At 36.9% G+C, this 18,323-nt stretch overlaps 1 protein-coding gene across 3 annotated transcripts in view; it reads left to right on the top strand.

Moving 5' to 3' along the window:
• The window catches only part of espn (espin), a 45,855-nt gene that overhangs the window by 3,993 nt on the left and 23,539 nt on the right, over positions 1-18,323 (top strand). For all 3 annotated transcript variants that reach the window (XM_083554656.1, XM_083554655.1, XM_083554654.1), the window contains exons 2-7: positions 1,567-1,760; positions 6,968-7,154; positions 8,032-8,214; positions 10,035-10,166; positions 10,357-10,573; positions 11,941-12,209. In XM_083554656.1, coding sequence (XP_083410782.1) covers positions 1,567-1,760; positions 6,968-7,154; positions 8,032-8,214; positions 10,035-10,166; positions 10,357-10,573; positions 11,941-12,209 — 1,182 coding nt within the window. The remainder of the gene's footprint in view (positions 1-1,566; positions 1,761-6,967; positions 7,155-8,031; positions 8,215-10,034; positions 10,167-10,356; positions 10,574-11,940; positions 12,210-18,323) is intronic.

Below are 18,323 nucleotides of genomic sequence, written 5' to 3'. Positions count from 1 at the left end.
CTGCAGACTAAAAATATGCTTAGCAGTATTTACGTGTCTTCAGCTATTTTTTTTTGGGTTTTTTTTGTTAAGATGAACACTTTTTTGGAACAGATAGTGTGGTTCATGAGAATGGGGCAGCATGATACCTGCCCCAATGTGCTTGTCTTAGTTCTAGTTTTTGAACAATAGGCGTAATAACAACACTTTGGGGCTATATAGAGCAGTAAGCATGCTGCTCTATGATTGTGCAATATTTCGAAAATCAACCAAATAAATATGACATTATGTAAAATCAAATAGTCAACATTTTATTTGTATCATTGTGCTATAATGGACTATGATTAATGTCATTTGAAATGTTATTCAGTTTAGGAATAAGGACACTGTCAGTGTGTGATTATGGACATAAACAGTTGATTTATTTTTTGTTACTGACTGACCCAGTTATCGAGAAGTTCTTTTAATTTGCGTGTTTTTAGACATCTTTTATACACACACACACACACACACACACACACACACACACACACACACACACACACACACACACACAGAAATAGAAATAAAGCTAGCATATCATGTAAAAACATAAACGGATTTATATCCAGTGACCTTTGTGTTAAAAGGTTAGGGTGGTAGCTACCATAATAGAGATGTAACAAGAGCTTCTTCTTTCAATTCTATTTCCCTACATTCACTCACATCAGTTATTTTCTCTGCAGTTTGGAAGCTCTGATTCATTCATTGTAACATAAACCTTATGGGATTAGCAAGAACACCGTGTTTGATACATGAGGTGGCTACTGAAGTACTGCTAAAAGAGCTTTTGTTTGTTTGAACTGCCCCTTAAAGCTACAGGTTGCAGAATCTATACATTTGATCCTCTCTGGTAGAGAAACGCTATTGCAAGCAAAGAACATTTAATAATGTGGGCTCTACTGTGCCCATTTTCACTGTCAAATCAAATCTCATTGCTGTGTGCCAACTTCATACACATTCAAACTGAATTCATGGCTGTGTCCTAAACCAGTTTGCCTAAATTGTTTATACCAGTGGTGCACCGATTAACTTTTTAGTACACAGTTTTGGATGCGGCTCAAGAATTTGAGGAAATAATTATTATTTAATTCAATTTAATTCTATTGTATAGTGTAGTATTAACAATGGAAATTGCAGTTTTACAGAAAGAAATAGATCACAAATATAAATGTGATTTATAAATGAGTTTTTAGATTAATCCCAAAGTTTATCCCTAATGCCAGTGCTACAGTGGCAAGAAAATAATTCCCTGAGATAGTAAGAGGAAGAAACTGTTAAAGAAACCAGGCTCACCCTCATATGGGTGACGTCCATTGATTATAAGGCTATCACAGTTAAGGTTAATAACTGTTCACTGATGGAGCCTTGAGAATAAAAATGTTCATGGTGATTGTAGTCCCCAATGAGACTGCAACCCTCTTCAGTAACCTCATGGATTATAAAATGAGAACAGGAGTCATAACATGACTGCAATGATTCATTTCCCATAACTGCATAACCCTCAATGAGCTTATATCTTGTTGTATTTGTCTCCTATATTTGCAGAATAAAGACAACTCTGGAGCCACCGTCCTGCACCTGGCTTCACGCTTCAGCCATCATGAGGTCACAGACTGGTTACTAAAGAGTGGAGAAGGGGATCCCAGCATTGCCATGGACACAGGTGCTCTGCCTGTTCACTATGCTGCTGCTAAAGGCGACTTGGCCATGCTCAGGCTACTATTGGGGCACGACCCAAAGTAAGATGATAACCCTATTCCCTAATAACCCTAATATTACACCTTATCATTGAGCACCCCACTATGTTTAGATTGGTCAAATGAAGCCTAATTAGTCACTAAGCTTAATAAAGTATTTATCCTATATAGAATATCTTTACAAATCCCAGAAAAAGTCTCCCATGGCCACACATACAGTCAATTTTAGATATTGAGCATCTTAAAAAGACATAGAGAGGTCAAAATATGATCAGATAACTGCCAATTTGTTTGTATCAGGTTGGAAAGTTCTATTGTTAGATGTAGAATCTTGGAAGAAATTAGGGTAAGTGTGGTAAAAATTGTTAACGGGAAAATTGGTTAAACAGAAGCCAAATACTGTAGTATAGCTGCTCAACTGTGCAATAGCACAATAAAAAAGACTTACAGATGTATGTCTGTAATTCCAGTCCAAAATGCTACCTCGCATTACTGTATGTATAACCACAGGATTAGTAGCTTTAGTATACTAATACTAATACACCCCTGCATTATGTATGTGGATAAAATGTCCATGCTTGTTAAGTGTTTAAGATCGTTAAAAATGTCTTATTTAATTTATGTAGCTGCCATTTAATTTGTCCATTTCACATAACTCCTGTTGGACAGGAGATCTTTAGAAGATTTATTTTTTTATTAAAAAAAAAAAAAAAAGCATACATATATACACTGTTGCTAATCAGATCTGTCTCAGAGGAACTCTGCCCCATAGAGATAACACTAAACACTTATGGCCTTGTTATTGTGATTCCGATTCTACATGCACCATTGAACATGTACATCCTTAACGACATTGGCCAGGCCTATTATGTAATTTCCAAGTTAAATGGCAGCCTGCAGGTGCATCTGCTGCCATAAATCCACAGCTATATCTTGAACGTAGCATATCTTGAACCTAGAAGTCTTCAGTGTTTAAGGTTCCCATCTAGATGTATTTATGTTGTTTCCTTTCCCTGAAGCAGCCAAGCATGCAACAGTTGAAAGAAAACACTTTAACACTTGAAGATTGAAACAGGACCAGGCAATGTTTTAACAATCTTCATGCAGTCAAGTTTCGGTGAGACTGTGCCCACTGTAGCTTCAGATTCCTGTTCTTGGCAGATAGAAATAGAGCCCGGTGTGGTTCTCTGCTTTTCTAGGCTGTCTGTCTAAAGATTTGACAGATTGAACTTTTTGGGATGCTTTTTCGCTCACTGTGGTTGTAAAGAGAGGTAATATGAGTTACTGTAGATTTCTCAGTCTGGTCATTTTCCCTTGGCCTCTTTCTTTAGCAAGGCAATTTCTCCCACACAAAATGTTTTGTTTCTCCATTCCATAACTGTTGTGTGTGGAAATCCCAGGTCCCAAGTCTGTACGCTACACTATTTGGCATCAACAACCACATCAAAAATCACTGCAATTATATATATTTTTCCCAATATTTTATGTAAATATTGACTGAAGATATTGGCCTGTGCCTCCATGATTTTAGCATTGGCTGTTGCATTGGCTTAGTGGATAACTGTACAAATGCCAGGTGTAAATGAGTTCCTAGGTAACTGGTTTGTAAATGTGCATATTTTAGTCACAACTTCATGTACACCTACTTTGCATGTACATTCACTGGGAATTTTATGGTGTACATCATGTACAGTACATTGAATAGGTCAAAACAAATATTGCAAATGGAGCACCTCTGTCCAAGTGGTGACATATTTATTCTGCACTAAACTGACACTGACTGGTGGGCATTTGGGTCAATTCAATTATGGGATCTTGGACATAACTAGCAACCATACACATGCATCCTACAGCATATGACTCACTTGCATGACAAATTATGTATATACACTGATTACATTTGTTGCTGTCTGCTGTCTGTTTCCCAAATGTTTCCCAAAAATAAGAATAATGGGAAATATTTTTCAAATACTCAGTGACATTTCACACTTATAATTACATATTTGTCAGTTAGCTTTACTGTAGTCACTAAACAATTTGTAGTGTTTACCGAATAATATGCTCGAAGATGAATAACTAAATTATAACTAAAAAATGTAGTGTAGTTCTCAAAAACTCTTGCATGTGCTGGATATGCTTGTGGCATGGTTAGGTTTTAGACCAGGTCTGGACTGTACTAAAGGTGCTCTTACACTAGGAGTTCCCTTTCTAGTGCTTAAATTAGACAGATGCAATACTCATGAAAATTTAATAGGAAAGAAAGCTGTGCTAGAGCTCAGTACCTCAGTCCCATTCAGCAGTGTGTACTTCCGTCACCATGGTAACCCCTGGCTTAATGAGGAAAACAAATACTGTTGAATAGGGGTCCGCTTTCTGCGGGACCTGCCTTGTGTTGATAGGCTTGTTTTAGAACACAGGAGATAACGCCCCCATGGTCGAATCTGTTGCCTCAGTGAAATGTGGCAGATATGGAATAATGGCAGAGAAGGACCGTCATTAGAATTATAGTGTTTTTACTGGCACTTGAGAATGATTTTGATAGGGATTGAATGGTGACCCAACACAAACGCATTTTGGCTCTTTATACTGAGGTGATTTATCTAAGGAAAACTAAAAGTAGATGGATTCTCTCAAGTCTAGTTCCTCTTAAGGGTTATTCCTTCTTCATTCAGGATCTAAAAACTATACTCACATTTCTGTAAAGCTGCTTTGTTGCAATATAAATTATTAAATGTTCTCTACAAATGAAATAAATTGAACTGACACTAAACTTGGCATTAGCACCTTTGAATGGAAATGTACACTATTCTGTTTTATTTTAATGTTATTCCACAACAGTAATGCAATCGTTAATGTCTAATTTAAGAAGATTGAAGATCGGAGGTCCGACTTTTAGCCTCTATATAGAAATAAAACAGTTTCTTTCTTGTGTAAAGAACACCAGATAAACAGAAGGCTAAATGGCTTAATTGCACGGTATCATAAATGAATGCTATCGCACTGTTGAACTGTGTTTTGTCCAAAAGTCTAGCTTGTCACATCTTGTTTTCTTTCTATCTGTTCCAAACACCAGACATGCTGGCTATCAACTGCTATTCACACCAGCTGTTTAATGGTGTGGAATGTGTCCGTCGTTAGGATATCAGTGTCCTTTTGTGCAATAAAGAAATGGATCGGAGACAGGCCTAGATAAAGCCCTCGGACAGCGTGACAGCGATTTATGCGAGTGGATGAGATTGGGCTTTTGTCTGCTTGTATCCTGTTGTCACAGGCTGTGGACTATTATGTGTGGCTGTGCACTGATAACACTAATGGCGTATATACACAAATCAAGACACATGGACATAAAACTGCCCAGACACATAAAACTCAGTTAGTACAGATTAGGTCTTCAGATGGGCTTAGCCACTGTTATGCTCTCTTCAGCCATGCTGAAGAAACACACAGTATAAATGTTGAAAAATAAATAAATGACAGTTAAATTAAGTTTCTCTTTACCATTATTGGACATGTAGTATTTCTATTTTTGTTCATTCAGGGTCTCTTTCTCTCTCTCTCTCTCTCTCTCTCTCTCTCTCTCTCTCTCTCTCTCTCTCTCTCTCTCTCTCTCTCTCTATATATATATATATATATATTGCTAACTCTTATCTTTTTAAAAAGAAACTTCTCTTCAAAGCAACTTATAGTGAGTTATTAGCATTTAGCTAGCAGCTGAGGGGTACAGGTCTTGCTCGCTAATTGAATGATTTGTTTAAGTGATTTAGATATATTTTATCTTTCTTGTTTGTATTTATACATTTTAAATGTAAGTCTGAACAATGAATGAAAGCTAGAGGGAACAAGTAAGGCTGATCACTGCTAGCCAAATTATATTTAAAGCTAACTTTAAACAGCATTGCTTAAAAGTTTGGTAATCTTTTTTATTTTATTTTAGGTTTATGTTAAGATTAAATCAAAAGGTTGCACTTGGTAGACATGATACAGTCTACACCATCAATGAATTTCAATCTTTTTGGTTAGTTAAATTGCAGTAACATTATCATGCTGAACCACAGGTCACCTCATTGAGAAAAGCCTTCAGTATCTCTCACCAGATATCCAATATGTCTGTGCTATGAACATAAGTGTGACACTTTGCTTCGGCCGAAAGTGTTTGTGGTTTAAACAAAAGGTCATCTGAGACTTTTTTAGGCTCCATTTTTCAGCTACTAATTTTTTTAACTTGAGCCTAAATTATTTATACATTTCCACCACTGAGACAAATAGTGACATCAGACATGGAAATCAGGAGATGGCCATATATTGGAAATTGCTTTGAATACATTTCTCAGGTTTCTGTTTCATGAAATATGCCTGTGTTGTTTCTGAAATTTGTGTATGTATACATTTGTTGTGGTGTATAGTGATTCTGAGCTTATTTAGCTTTCTCCTTGACCCAGTACACAGGTGACTAAGCCTGCTAGATTAGGCTCATTAATCTTTCACCTGTCTGACCACTTCCTAATGACAGAGCCCCTGAAAAAGCCCTTCTTCTACTGTGAAATATTCAGTGGACCGGCATAAACAATGTTGACTAGTTTGTGGGACTTGAAATTGTTATAAACACAAAAATTTATCTTGCCGATTTAACTGTAGAATGGAATATTTCCTCCAGTGTGTGGGAGAGCGTGTGTGGGAGGGAGAAAGAGACAACGTGAGAATGTGTTTTGTTTTTTCTGTTGTGAAAAAGGACCCAGGTTTAAAGGGCACTTCTGTTCTCCAGTCTTTTTTTCTTTTCCCCTCTTTGACCCTCTCACTCCATTTCCATCACTTAACCCTGTGCAAACACTGAAACAAATGGAGCAACACTAATCCTCTTAGGGAACTCATTGCTAACATGTCAGTTGGTGTTTAAATAAAACCATCCTTATGGGATTTCAACAGGAGGCTCTCACTCACACTCTGACCTCCTGGTGTGATGGGAGAGTTCAGCTCAGTTTGGCTAATAAGCATGACTTAAATGTTCAAATGGCCATAAGTTTTGTGTAACAGAAAGCTGTTACTCCTTTGCAATAATTCTCGATTTCTCTTGTAGACTGACATAGTTTTAAACTAAATATAAAAATAATAATAATAATAATAATAATAATAATAATAATAATAATAATAATAATAATCAGTTAAGAATTCGATTGTTTTTTTAGGGGGGGGGGGGGGGGGCAGGTTAGACTTGTATAATTCAAGTTCTTCTTTTTGAATTTTTTTTTCAGTGTTGTGAACTTCCAAACAAAGAATGGTGCCACACCTCTGTATCTTGCATGTCAGGAAGGCCATCTAGAGGCTGTCCAGTACCTGGTTAAGGACTGTGGCGCAGAGCCAACTATTAGAGCCAATGATGGAATGACGCCTCTTCATGCTGCCGCCCAGATGGGACATAACACTGTCATTGTTTGGCTGGTGAGTGGGGGAATAGGCGTTGCAGGAACTTGCATTTGTGTCTCATTTACATGTACATTTATGTATGTATGTAAAGCTTTTAAATGACTACTAGACTTTTTTTATACCTTCCTTTGTTGTCACCCAGCATTTGGAATATTGCATTTACTTTTAAGTTGCTCCACTTTTGTCATGAAATCCCAGAAATCTGACACAATCGCAGAAGTCTTTAAAAAACATATATAGTAGAAAAAACATTCTGTAACACAAACACACTGCTTCCCAACTAAGACGAAACAACACTAACATATACAGTAAATTGAGGGAACACATTTCCAAAGCAGGGCAGACAACAAAAGAAGAATTTAAATATAGATATATTGAGTGAGGATGTCCTCTATTGGCCTGGGGGGAGGAGGATTGTCTATGGTGGGCATAACTTTTGTAAAATGTAAATATACAAATAGCTGTTTAAACCCACTGAACTTTACTCATTGCACATTATTTAAACTCACAGTTAATGGAGAATAATTAAAGGAACACATTGGTAAAAAACTAAAATGATATGTGGAAACAAATGGCTCACACAGTTGTTCTGCAATATCATACATATTTAATACAGTGTGGTTTAGATCAAGAGTGTGTAACGTTATAAAGGCAAACACAACTGGATTTAATTTTATTCAAAGCACAGGCCCCAGCAAGTCAATTCTTAATGGTGGAATTATAACAGAAAGCTGAATTTGAATCTACTTGTAACTGAAGCATACAAAGACTATTAAAATTGAATTCATCTGCTTGAATCAATTTAGCTGGATCTGTTTATCTTTAGTGACCAGGATAAAATCAAGCATGCTATATAACTGACATTATAAAGGCACTTCACAATCTTTTGCAGATGAACTTTACAAACATCAGCCTGTCTGACCAGGACAACGATGGTGCCACTGCAATGCACTTTTCTGCCAGCCGAGGCCATGCCAAGGTTCTCAGCTGGCTTCTCCTCCACGGTGGTGAAATTGTGACAGACAACTGGGGAGGGACACCTCTCCATGATGCAGCTGAGAACGGCGAGTTGGAGGTGGGTGATGCACTGAATTAAGTGTGAGGGTATATGCTCTATTACTGTATTATGATTCCTGTTGTTGCATTACGTACCAAAGTGTATTAAGGCGCCAAAACCTTTCAAATATAGCAATTCCGATATACGGAAAATGTAATCTAAATTATCCTATTAAATGCTTAATCATGTTCGCTTTAGTTGCTGTGGAACTCATGCGGACAATTAAATGGAACATGGGCTTGGCACACAGAGGGGAAAGCAGGTGCTGGTTAATTCAAATGCAAAGTGGAAAACCAGCATTTGCATGACTCACAGACTAAAGCGTAAGCGATCTGACGGAGCAGATTTTGCCATTAAAGGGAATATGTGCGTGGCTTTCCTGTCTACGTAGAAAGTTTCGTAACTTGTACAATTAAATAGTATTTTAATGTGATTCCCTCTGCTGCAATGCTATTTCCGTGTTATGTACTATATTCAATATTGGGAGATGACAAAATTGAGTGTTTAGAACGGACAAGGGTAAAATTGTTGTTGTTTAGATATTGGTAATAGGGAATATAAACAAATATTACACAGAGGCAATTGCACTTGACCCTGACTACAAAACAATGCTTTATTTAGCTAGTGTCATTCAGCATAAACAACCATCATATAGTTTTATTCATTTAAATTTTCCAGCACTAATTTGTCTATTAAGCAATTATCTAAATGTTTTCTGGTTAATTTGGATTTAGTTTTCTGATTTGTTTAATGTTTAGTAAACTAGTAAATTTGACTGTGGGACGTGCTTCAGCAGGCTGAAGAAGAAAACCAGACAAAATAAGACTGCAGGGCTAGACACGGTAACTTTATCCTAGCAAAGTGGTGTAGAGAGAACCACTTTGCACCCTGGGTTTAAACGCAGGACAGCTGTCATCCTGAATACGCTCTCTCAACAAGAGGATCTGTTGAATTTTAGCCATTGGTTTAAGAGCCCTTAGCACTTTTTCAGAGATTAACATATGGCACGGAGAAACACTGTCACCGATATGATGTGTTTAATAGAATCCCTGTAAGTAGTGCATTTTGCCATTGTCATGGTTGACTTGTCTTTTACTAATGAGACTAAAAGTGTATAAAAAAAAAATAATGACTATCCATAGTTTATTGGAAATGTATAAATTCTTGGTTGGAGTGGGAAAGTTTATTAGGGCTGAAAAAGTGAAGTCTCTTATCAATGAGAAGAACCACAGTGAAAAGGTTTTTGCAAAGGGTGGTTTAAACAAATAATATATATAAACATCATATCAGATAAGGACAACAGGTACGTAATACTACCTTTGGTTTTTTAACCAGGAACGTGTTAAGGAGTATGATTATGAATTAAAATCGTGGTTGTCATTTATTTTAAGACAACACAATTTTGAATATAATCTGACTCATTAGTGATTCAGTTGTTACTTACAATAATAATCATAACGTAGTAGTATAATATCACTATTGTACCAAGCATTTTATGGGTTTTTTTCACATTAAATGTTTTAACTTTTAAATTTTTTTTACTAGGAAATTAGTAAACGTTCATATTTAGCTTAAATATTGCTATTTGTATTGTGTATCATGAAAAAGTTTCATAGTATATTTACCACACTGATAAACTAGAGACCTGACAGACAAGCATGTAAATAGCAACCATAATAACCATATATGTAACTATGACACTGTTAATTAAAACTTTATTGATTCACTTTATTACACTAGCAAAAACACATCATATTTAATATTTATATGGGAAGGGCCTGGCAAGGGTGCCAGTTGATGTATTGTCTTGCTCTGGCTTACTTTTTCTGTCTTCACAGTGCTGTCAGATTCTGGTTGTGAATGGAGTGGATCTGGGTGTACAGGATCAGGACGGATTCTCTGCAGCAGACCTGGCCGAATACAACGGACATGAGCAGTGTGCCAAGTATCTCCGTACAGTCGAAAATATGGTGAGAAGCACACGTTACTGTTTGTGGACTTTTATATTTAAAAAATCTAGATTTGCATTAATCAAGATATTCACGAGAAACGCTATCAGCAGCAGAGTGATGAAGCTTCAGTATAAATCTAGAATAGGCTTTTTCATGTATAGGGCTATAAAGTAATATAGTGTATTTTTTTTTCCTGACTTTGCTCCAGAGTGTGGAACATCGTGTTTTGTCCCGGGATCCATCAGCAGATCTGGAGTATAAGCAACCTGACTCAGGCCACTCATCTCCACACGCTACGTTAAACACAGCAACCCGTTTCGATATGGGCTCTCCCTCTAGCTCACTGTCTAACTACGACTCGGCCAACTCCAGCCAGTCCAGCACGGGGGAAAAGAAAAACAGCTCTGCACCGTTACGAGTAACAGGTAGTGATAGCATGCATCGAGCTGGACATTTCACACATATTATCATGCTTTCTCACATACACTGTCATACTCTCTCATACTCAGTATCCAAAGTGAAATACACTCAGTCATTCTCTTTTTCATATATTACCATTATCTGTAATATATACTACTAAATAAAGCTTCTTATTTACATCCTTTCCTCGTATACATTCTTATATTCTCTCATGCACCCTACCAAAACTTTTATACACTCCATCTTGCACTCTTACATTTACCTGCACACTGCCATACTCATTCACACACAAACTTTATACACACTTGATCATACATTCTTACACACTATAATATTCTCATATATCTTACTACACCTCTTATGTAGTTTCATACTCTCTCTCATACACACACACACACACACACACACACACACACACACACACACACACACACACACACACACACACACACACACACACACACACACTCTCTTAAAATACTTACTTACCTTGTATGATTATACTCTCATGCTTTGTCATAGGTACTAAAAAACCCTTATATACCTAATGCACACTGTATGATGTGTATGATTCTCTCTCTCCCTCTCTCTTGGAAACACACACACAGATTAAATTAGTAGTCTATTAAAGTAATCCTGTCAGTATATTACTTATTACTTTTTTAAAAAATTCTTAAATCTTAAGTGCCAAAATGCATTTGGTGCAACATTTAGCAAAAAATTTTTTTTAACTATTTTAAAATGTCAGATCTATTTATTTCATTTGCACACAATTCTGAACATAATAATATATTTGGACTATTGCTTTTATTTTCCTGAATTCCTCGCATGCATTACATGCTCGATTGTTCAATGCAGCAAATGTGTGCAAGGTTTTCATAACAATGGGGCACAATGCTGCTCCCAAGGTGCTTTGAGGGACACATGATTAGAGCCTAACTAGTGGTGCCCTCCAGTGGAAAGACAAAGATCTGCATTGGTTTCTTTGATTTTTTTTTTTTTTTTGTAAATCCGGGTAGACAATGTACATTTGAGGCATTTTGATCCCAGTGTTTTGATGCACCTGTATAATCTACTGCTAATCCTTACTCATTTTCTTTTTCTTTGTAAGAAATTCATAAGCTGTACTGTATATGCCTATCCAGCCACCTTTAGATACGTGTACCTGTTCTCACCTGGTTTGAGTTTCAGTCTAAAGGAATGGCAGACCATTTTGTTCAGTGGAGCGCTTTCAGTTCATTGTACAATGATTTGTATTCGAATATGAACATGCTTAGTCATCATCACGTGTAGCAAGCGTATGAATGGATGGTGGATGAATAGACCAGACCTTCCAATGTCAGATAAATTTCAAATGTGTGTGTTGTTAAAGGGAGCCCTGAGACAGCCATCACTGACATGCAGACCTACATGGACATGCTAAACCCTGAACATACTGCTGGTGACCAGAACAAGAAGGGGTCTCTATCGCCGCCTCCACCTCCACCAACTTTCCCCCCACCTCTTCCACCAGGCACTTCACAAATTCTCCCACCTCCACCCACTTACCCAGCACCAAATCTGCCCAAAGAGGAGTCTGTGGAGTTTCTGAAGGTGAAGAGCAACCTACGTCACGTGGAAAATTACACAATGAAAAAAGAGGTGTGTATTATTCTATATATTATTCTTTATCTGACTGAAAAGTAGTCATGCATTTCAAATCTTATCTAATTTTTCATTTTAAATCATATTATTCAGTAACTATAATAAAAAAAGCATGAGGCAAGTGAGTCGGATTTATAGTTATAAAACAGCGAAAGATTATACTCTTTACTTTCTTTGCTTAAGCACTATCCAAGTTCTTTCAATCTTTACACATCCTGCAATATCAAGGTATTAGCATTAATTGGTTTTGGTGGACTCTCTACAGGAGCTCTAATCGTCACAGTGAATGAATTTATTATCCTGCATAGCTGAGTGCTCAGAAACAAAAACCCATTCATCCGTCAAAAGACCATGTGAGTGTAATGCGGTTGCTCTGTAGTGAACGAGCATTACAGAAAGCGAAGAATGCCGCGTCGTGTCTGGCCTCTCTTATCTAAGTGGAAGATTTACTAATCAGATGTCAGCTCACAAGGGTTCTAAGCCTTCTGCACATACAATGCTTTATGGAATGACAGTATTTTGAGAAGAAAAAGATAAGCGGTTATACTTAACCTAATGGACAGTAGATTCAGAGTCTATAAGATAATATGGCATGGAGTAATCCCCTTATCTCCAGGGCTTGAATGATGTGTGGTTTTTCATACGCTTATCGAGCACAGCTCAATTGAACCCCCGAGGATTGTTCCCTGTGTTACTGAAACCTTTGCTAAATTTAAAGTGGCATGTCAGTCCATTACACACAGCCTCATTACATATTACAACGGCCTCACAGGGGCACCTCATCAAGCATGAATAAGCACTGTAAAAAAACGACAGCATTGCGCTGACAAGCTGGTAAGTATCATTTATGTGCAAGGATGTATAAAGTGTTAAACTGTAACGGTGGGAGTATTTAAAATCATTCGCTTCAATATGTCACGGTCTGTTCTTGGTTTTGAGTTAGAAATGTTGACAAAAAAAGTCAGTTTATTTATTAATTCGCAGTTCTGTATATTATACCTTCTTATGGCCAAATATAGCCATTTCTTACATTAGCTTGCTAGCATCATTGCTGGTCCATTATTTTGAAAACCACACTGCATCATTAAGTTATTTGGTGCATTAAGGGTGACACTTACCCCAAGCCATGGATAGTTCATTATATAACAAAAAAAATTATATAATTTCCTTCAATACTCAGTTTTGTCCTTAGGGAATCTCAATTCAACAAATAGCACACTAGGGAATCATTAAGTGCACTTTGGCACATCCACAAATGGGAATATGTGGAGGTGCCAGACAATTTTGGAAACTAACTACCTCACATGAAAAACATGGTCTCCTTGTGCTGCTTGGAGACCATGAGAAAGTACTGGACTGTTGGTGAAGTGAACCTGTGTCCTGGTCTAAATTACCCACTAATTGAGTCAGGGGGACACAAAAGAACACGCACACACGCACACACATATATAATGCAGCATTTGTGTCCTTAATGAAGGAGGCCCATTAGCTGAGCTCCCACTGGTTTTAATGATGTTCTGAATGATGGACCTGCCATTACTTTAAGTAATTATTGACAGTCTCACACAAAATCAGCCCTTAGTTCCAATGAGAGAAGGAAAGCATGTTTTAAAAGCCTTATAAAATAGTGGCGCAATAAGTATGGGATAAACCATAAATGATTATGTAATTATTTTATTTATTTTTCATGTATTCATGAACGACAGATCAACCAAGCATACATAGTTACCAAATATCGTAGAATTTGCTAGTGAAAGTGCATGTTAAGTCGTGTTATCATTTATGTTATAACAGCTAGAAACAATCATTCCTTTACTTATCTTTTTTTTTTTCTTTTAGAAACAATCTAGAAAGTGCAAAGTTCATTTGTTAGGAAAACTGTCCCATGGCAGACACTGGAGACATCTTAAAGATCCCAGCGTTATATTTTACATTGGATCAAGTCTCTGTGAATGAGGTATTATACAGTATAATATTAATATAATATTGTGCATTGAATTATAGCTGGAAGTATCGTTAAAGCCACTTTTATAGAAAATTATTCAATACCTTTTGACCAGATTTGAGAATTTTGCAGTGTTTTACGGTATCACAGTGCGTAAACGGAACAAGAATTCCTGCTGGAATCACATGCTCACGGTGAAGTTCTTTGAGCTCTTTCACAAGAAAGAACTCCGCCTGTTTTTGTAACACAGGCAAACAGATTAGGTGAAGGAGTACACAATCTAATCTAAATACACAGAACATATATACAGTGTGGAAGTAGCAGTCCTGTATGTAGTAGTCATGTATGTATATGTAGCAGTCCTACAGTTGTACAGAACAAATGCATCTAATGTCTACAATGCTTGTTACCACTGTGAGACATGTATGTCAAAATGGTACATATGCATTTATTTGAGGTCTAGTTTCTGGCATCCAATGAAAAGGTTGATTATTTCGAGTAACCTACTTCTCATTTACTTGTCATGAACACATGCATCCTTGCAGCTCTGGTCTAGTTCTTTTCACTTGCATTAAGTATTGAACACTGCTGCCCTAGAACGTATATGCGTGCACGCGCACACACACACACACACACACACACACACACACACACACACACACACACACACACACACACACACACACACACTTTTTCCCCATTTAACAGAAAGCCACAATTTTAGAAACCACTGAATTCAATGTTAAATAGAAAACACATACTACACCAAACAAAGTGTTGCACATTGTGCATATAATGAGTGTTTGTGCCATTTCATAAACAATACCTTGTCTTGCTTTATACGTTTGAATTAAACAAACAAAAAAAATTATAAATCAGTTATACATTTTCTACAATTAAAATAATTATTGCTGGTTCGCTGCTCTTATACACTTCTTGAAAATTCTTTTTGTGCACAAAACATCTGGGTTCAGATAATAAAGGTTGTATTAATGAGGGGTTCAGTTGTGTTAAACTAAAATTGGCTAAAATTGTCTTGTATACACAAAAAGAAAAAAGTTATCATGCCTGCAATGTGCAATTTGTGTGCTCTTTGTTAAGTGGAAAAAGAAAATAGGCACGAACAAAATCCAAACTATTTGAATGGATACATTTTACTACACTAAATAAACCAGTGACTAAAAGGTCGCTAAATGATTGATGCGTTTCAGCAGCACAGTCATCAGAAAAACGTTGATGAAAAAATTTAGCCAAATGCTAAATTGTGTTACTTTTGATTAAATATGAAGTATTTGGTCGCTAAACGTGTGCACTTCTCCTCACAAAAAAGTCACAGATAAATTATATTTTAGATGTTTGCCTTTCACTCAACTGTGCACACCATATGTACACATACATACATGTGGATATATATATACACTCGCACGCAGACTCCTACTCACTATTTGTTTGCAGTAGTAAGGAGGAGAAAGCAGCATAGCAACAATGCACATTGTCCATGAAAGACAATCCCTCGAGGCTACCGCAGCACCACAGGTGCTCATGGTAACCACTTCCTGGGGAACAGGCTTCTGTTTAGCCTAATGGAGATTACTGGAGTTTTATTTGTTTGATGTTATCTTATTTATTTGAAAAGCATGAATGTCTATTATGAGGTCCTATATTTTATATAGCATAAAAACATTTACTTTACCATGCTTATAGTGTTTTCTGGACTGATTATAAACATGCAAATTTCGTTCCTGACTGAGAGCATCAGTGCACTTATACCTGAATTATTAAGAAAAAGAGAATCAAACTGTTGACATACTTTCACAAAGAAGGATCTCTCTGTTTGTAATCAGATTTCTGTTTGCTGCCAGTGCACATAACGCAATCACTAAGCCGGCTGGAGATTCAATACTAGGCAGCCATGTCCTGCCGGTGTGTCACTGTGCTTTGCATAAAAAGTCCTAGCCACTCTGGCTTTCTGATTGGTCAGCATCTGGGCAGTTACATCACTATGCCAGGCTTGGATTGGCTAATGAGTCTGTGAGGGTGGGAAAAGGTAAAGCCAGTGGCAGGTAGAGTGTCACACGCTTGGTGGAATGGGGATCTGGTGTCACCTGTGCAACCTGCAACTCTTGGCTTCTCAGCATTTCTGAAACTGACTGGACTACAGAGACAGAGACAGGGTAAGACGCATTATATCCTTTTTTTTTTTGTTGCCAGATTGCATTTGAATTAATGTTTGCCAATGAGTATGATTCTTCTTGAAACCTCCAGATGGTGCTTAGAGCTTGACTTGTGTTATATGAACTGCACTGAGCAATAAAAGTTAAAGCAAATGTTCTTGGGTTTTTTCATGGTGGAAGATTTTAGAAAGCAAATGTCATTGTTATTTTCTGTAAAAATATACGTAGTGCTTTATACTTTCTTATCGGCGCTGATAAGCCTTCTGTAGATTTCTGTGTGAGCTTACTGGGATCCTGAACATACCGAGAATGAGTCATAACTAAGTCATATTTGCTAAAGGGTGAAGCATTAAAATACGGACTGCAATAATGAAAGTAATGAAAACTTTTACTTGTTCTGAATGGTAAAGGGTTTAGAAAGGCCTATCTGTGTGGTGCAGAGGTCAGTACAAGCTTTCACCAATTTCCCTGAGGTATGACAATCACACCACCTGCGTGGGGCCGGCTTGTGTTACACCAGAAGCCGGTTTACAGGGAGGGAGGAAGGGGCTTACATCAACAATGCAAATAAGTATGGTTAATATGGCTTTCAGGGCCAGTATTTGTTCATAGGAAGAGGTATAGATCTTAAAAGTATCTGCAGTGGCCTGTAAATACAATTCTGTTAAACCTCAGATAGGCTTATAGTGTATTTCTTTTTTTTTTTTTTGTCCAACTATATGTAAATATTTATATATTTTTTTATACAAATATTTCTTCAGATTTATTTAACAGGTGTGGCATCACAATGTCCTCTCTGCTTCATGTACATTTTAATTATTCAGGCTTATTCTTTCAGCCTATTTGTCTGTCACCTGCTTCACCGTTTTATGACACAATTTTTGTTTATTGTTTCGAGTTTTCTTTTTGTTTTGGGGGTTGCATTTGTCATATTGGTACTATAGCAAAATAACATTTGTACATCCTCATTGGCAAACAATTGAGGTGTTTTTGGAACCGTACAAGGTATGACCCTTGAAAGGTGGGATTGAAATGCAAATAGAGGGTTTTTGCATTAGGAAAATTCCTTGAGACCAGGAAAAGCAGCATTGCATTCTTTTTTGTGGAGGGCATGGAAATTTCTAGAAGATGGCTACCTATGTTTAGGTAGAAAAGAACTGGAGGAAAGAACCATGTGACTATTTTTGTACATATTTCACTATTTAATCAGTTAGAATTATAAAATTGACTGTTATCATGTATGAGAGAATTGTGAGCCCGAAGAAAAAGAAATAGAATCAAACAAACTTTCGGACTTAATCTTTGGCATCTTTTTTTATTATGTAATTTGTAAAGCCCTGGAAGTATGTGATATAACACACCATGCTATTGTTTTTCTCTTATATGTTTTTTCCGCATCCACATTTCCAACTCAAATTGATCTTCTGTGTGGAAGAAGCTATTTATATCCCTATGCATATTGCTCTGATAATCTATTTCCTCCTTAGGTGTATGCATCAGTGGCCAGGCAGTAACAAAAAGGCATGTAGGCCTATTCATTCAGTCCTGAGTCAAATGCTTAAGCACAATGTAGCATGATTACATTTCTCAGTGCAGGTCTGTTGTATCAGGATTAGTTTGGCTTTTTGTAAGGAGCTCGTAAACCATGTTGTGTACTATATCTATTACAGTTTCTTGGAAACTTGGAAAGAATTTTGAAACTTAAGTATACATTAGTCTCAAAGTATAGAAGGATAAAAAGATCCACACCATTATTTGATCAGAAATGGTCCTCTACACCCTCACAATCTTGCAGTTTTCTAGTCTAATCATTTGTCTGTCATGAACACAAACTCTTTAAATAGTAGACAAGACTGGAAAATACTTATCTTTGTCTGTCTATGTTGGGTGTACATGTGCTCATGATTCTTGTTTTTGGCTAACAGGCATGAAACCTGATGTGGTCTTCTGCTGTTATGGCCCATCCACCATAATGTTCAATGTTTTGTGAAT

This window comes from Silurus aristotelis (genome assembly GCF_946808225.1).
Source record: "Silurus aristotelis genome assembly, chromosome: 11".
Classification (NCBI taxonomy): Eukaryota; Metazoa; Chordata; class Actinopteri; order Siluriformes; family Siluridae; genus Silurus; species Silurus aristotelis.
This window is presented reverse-complemented; position numbering and strand designations above follow the sequence as displayed.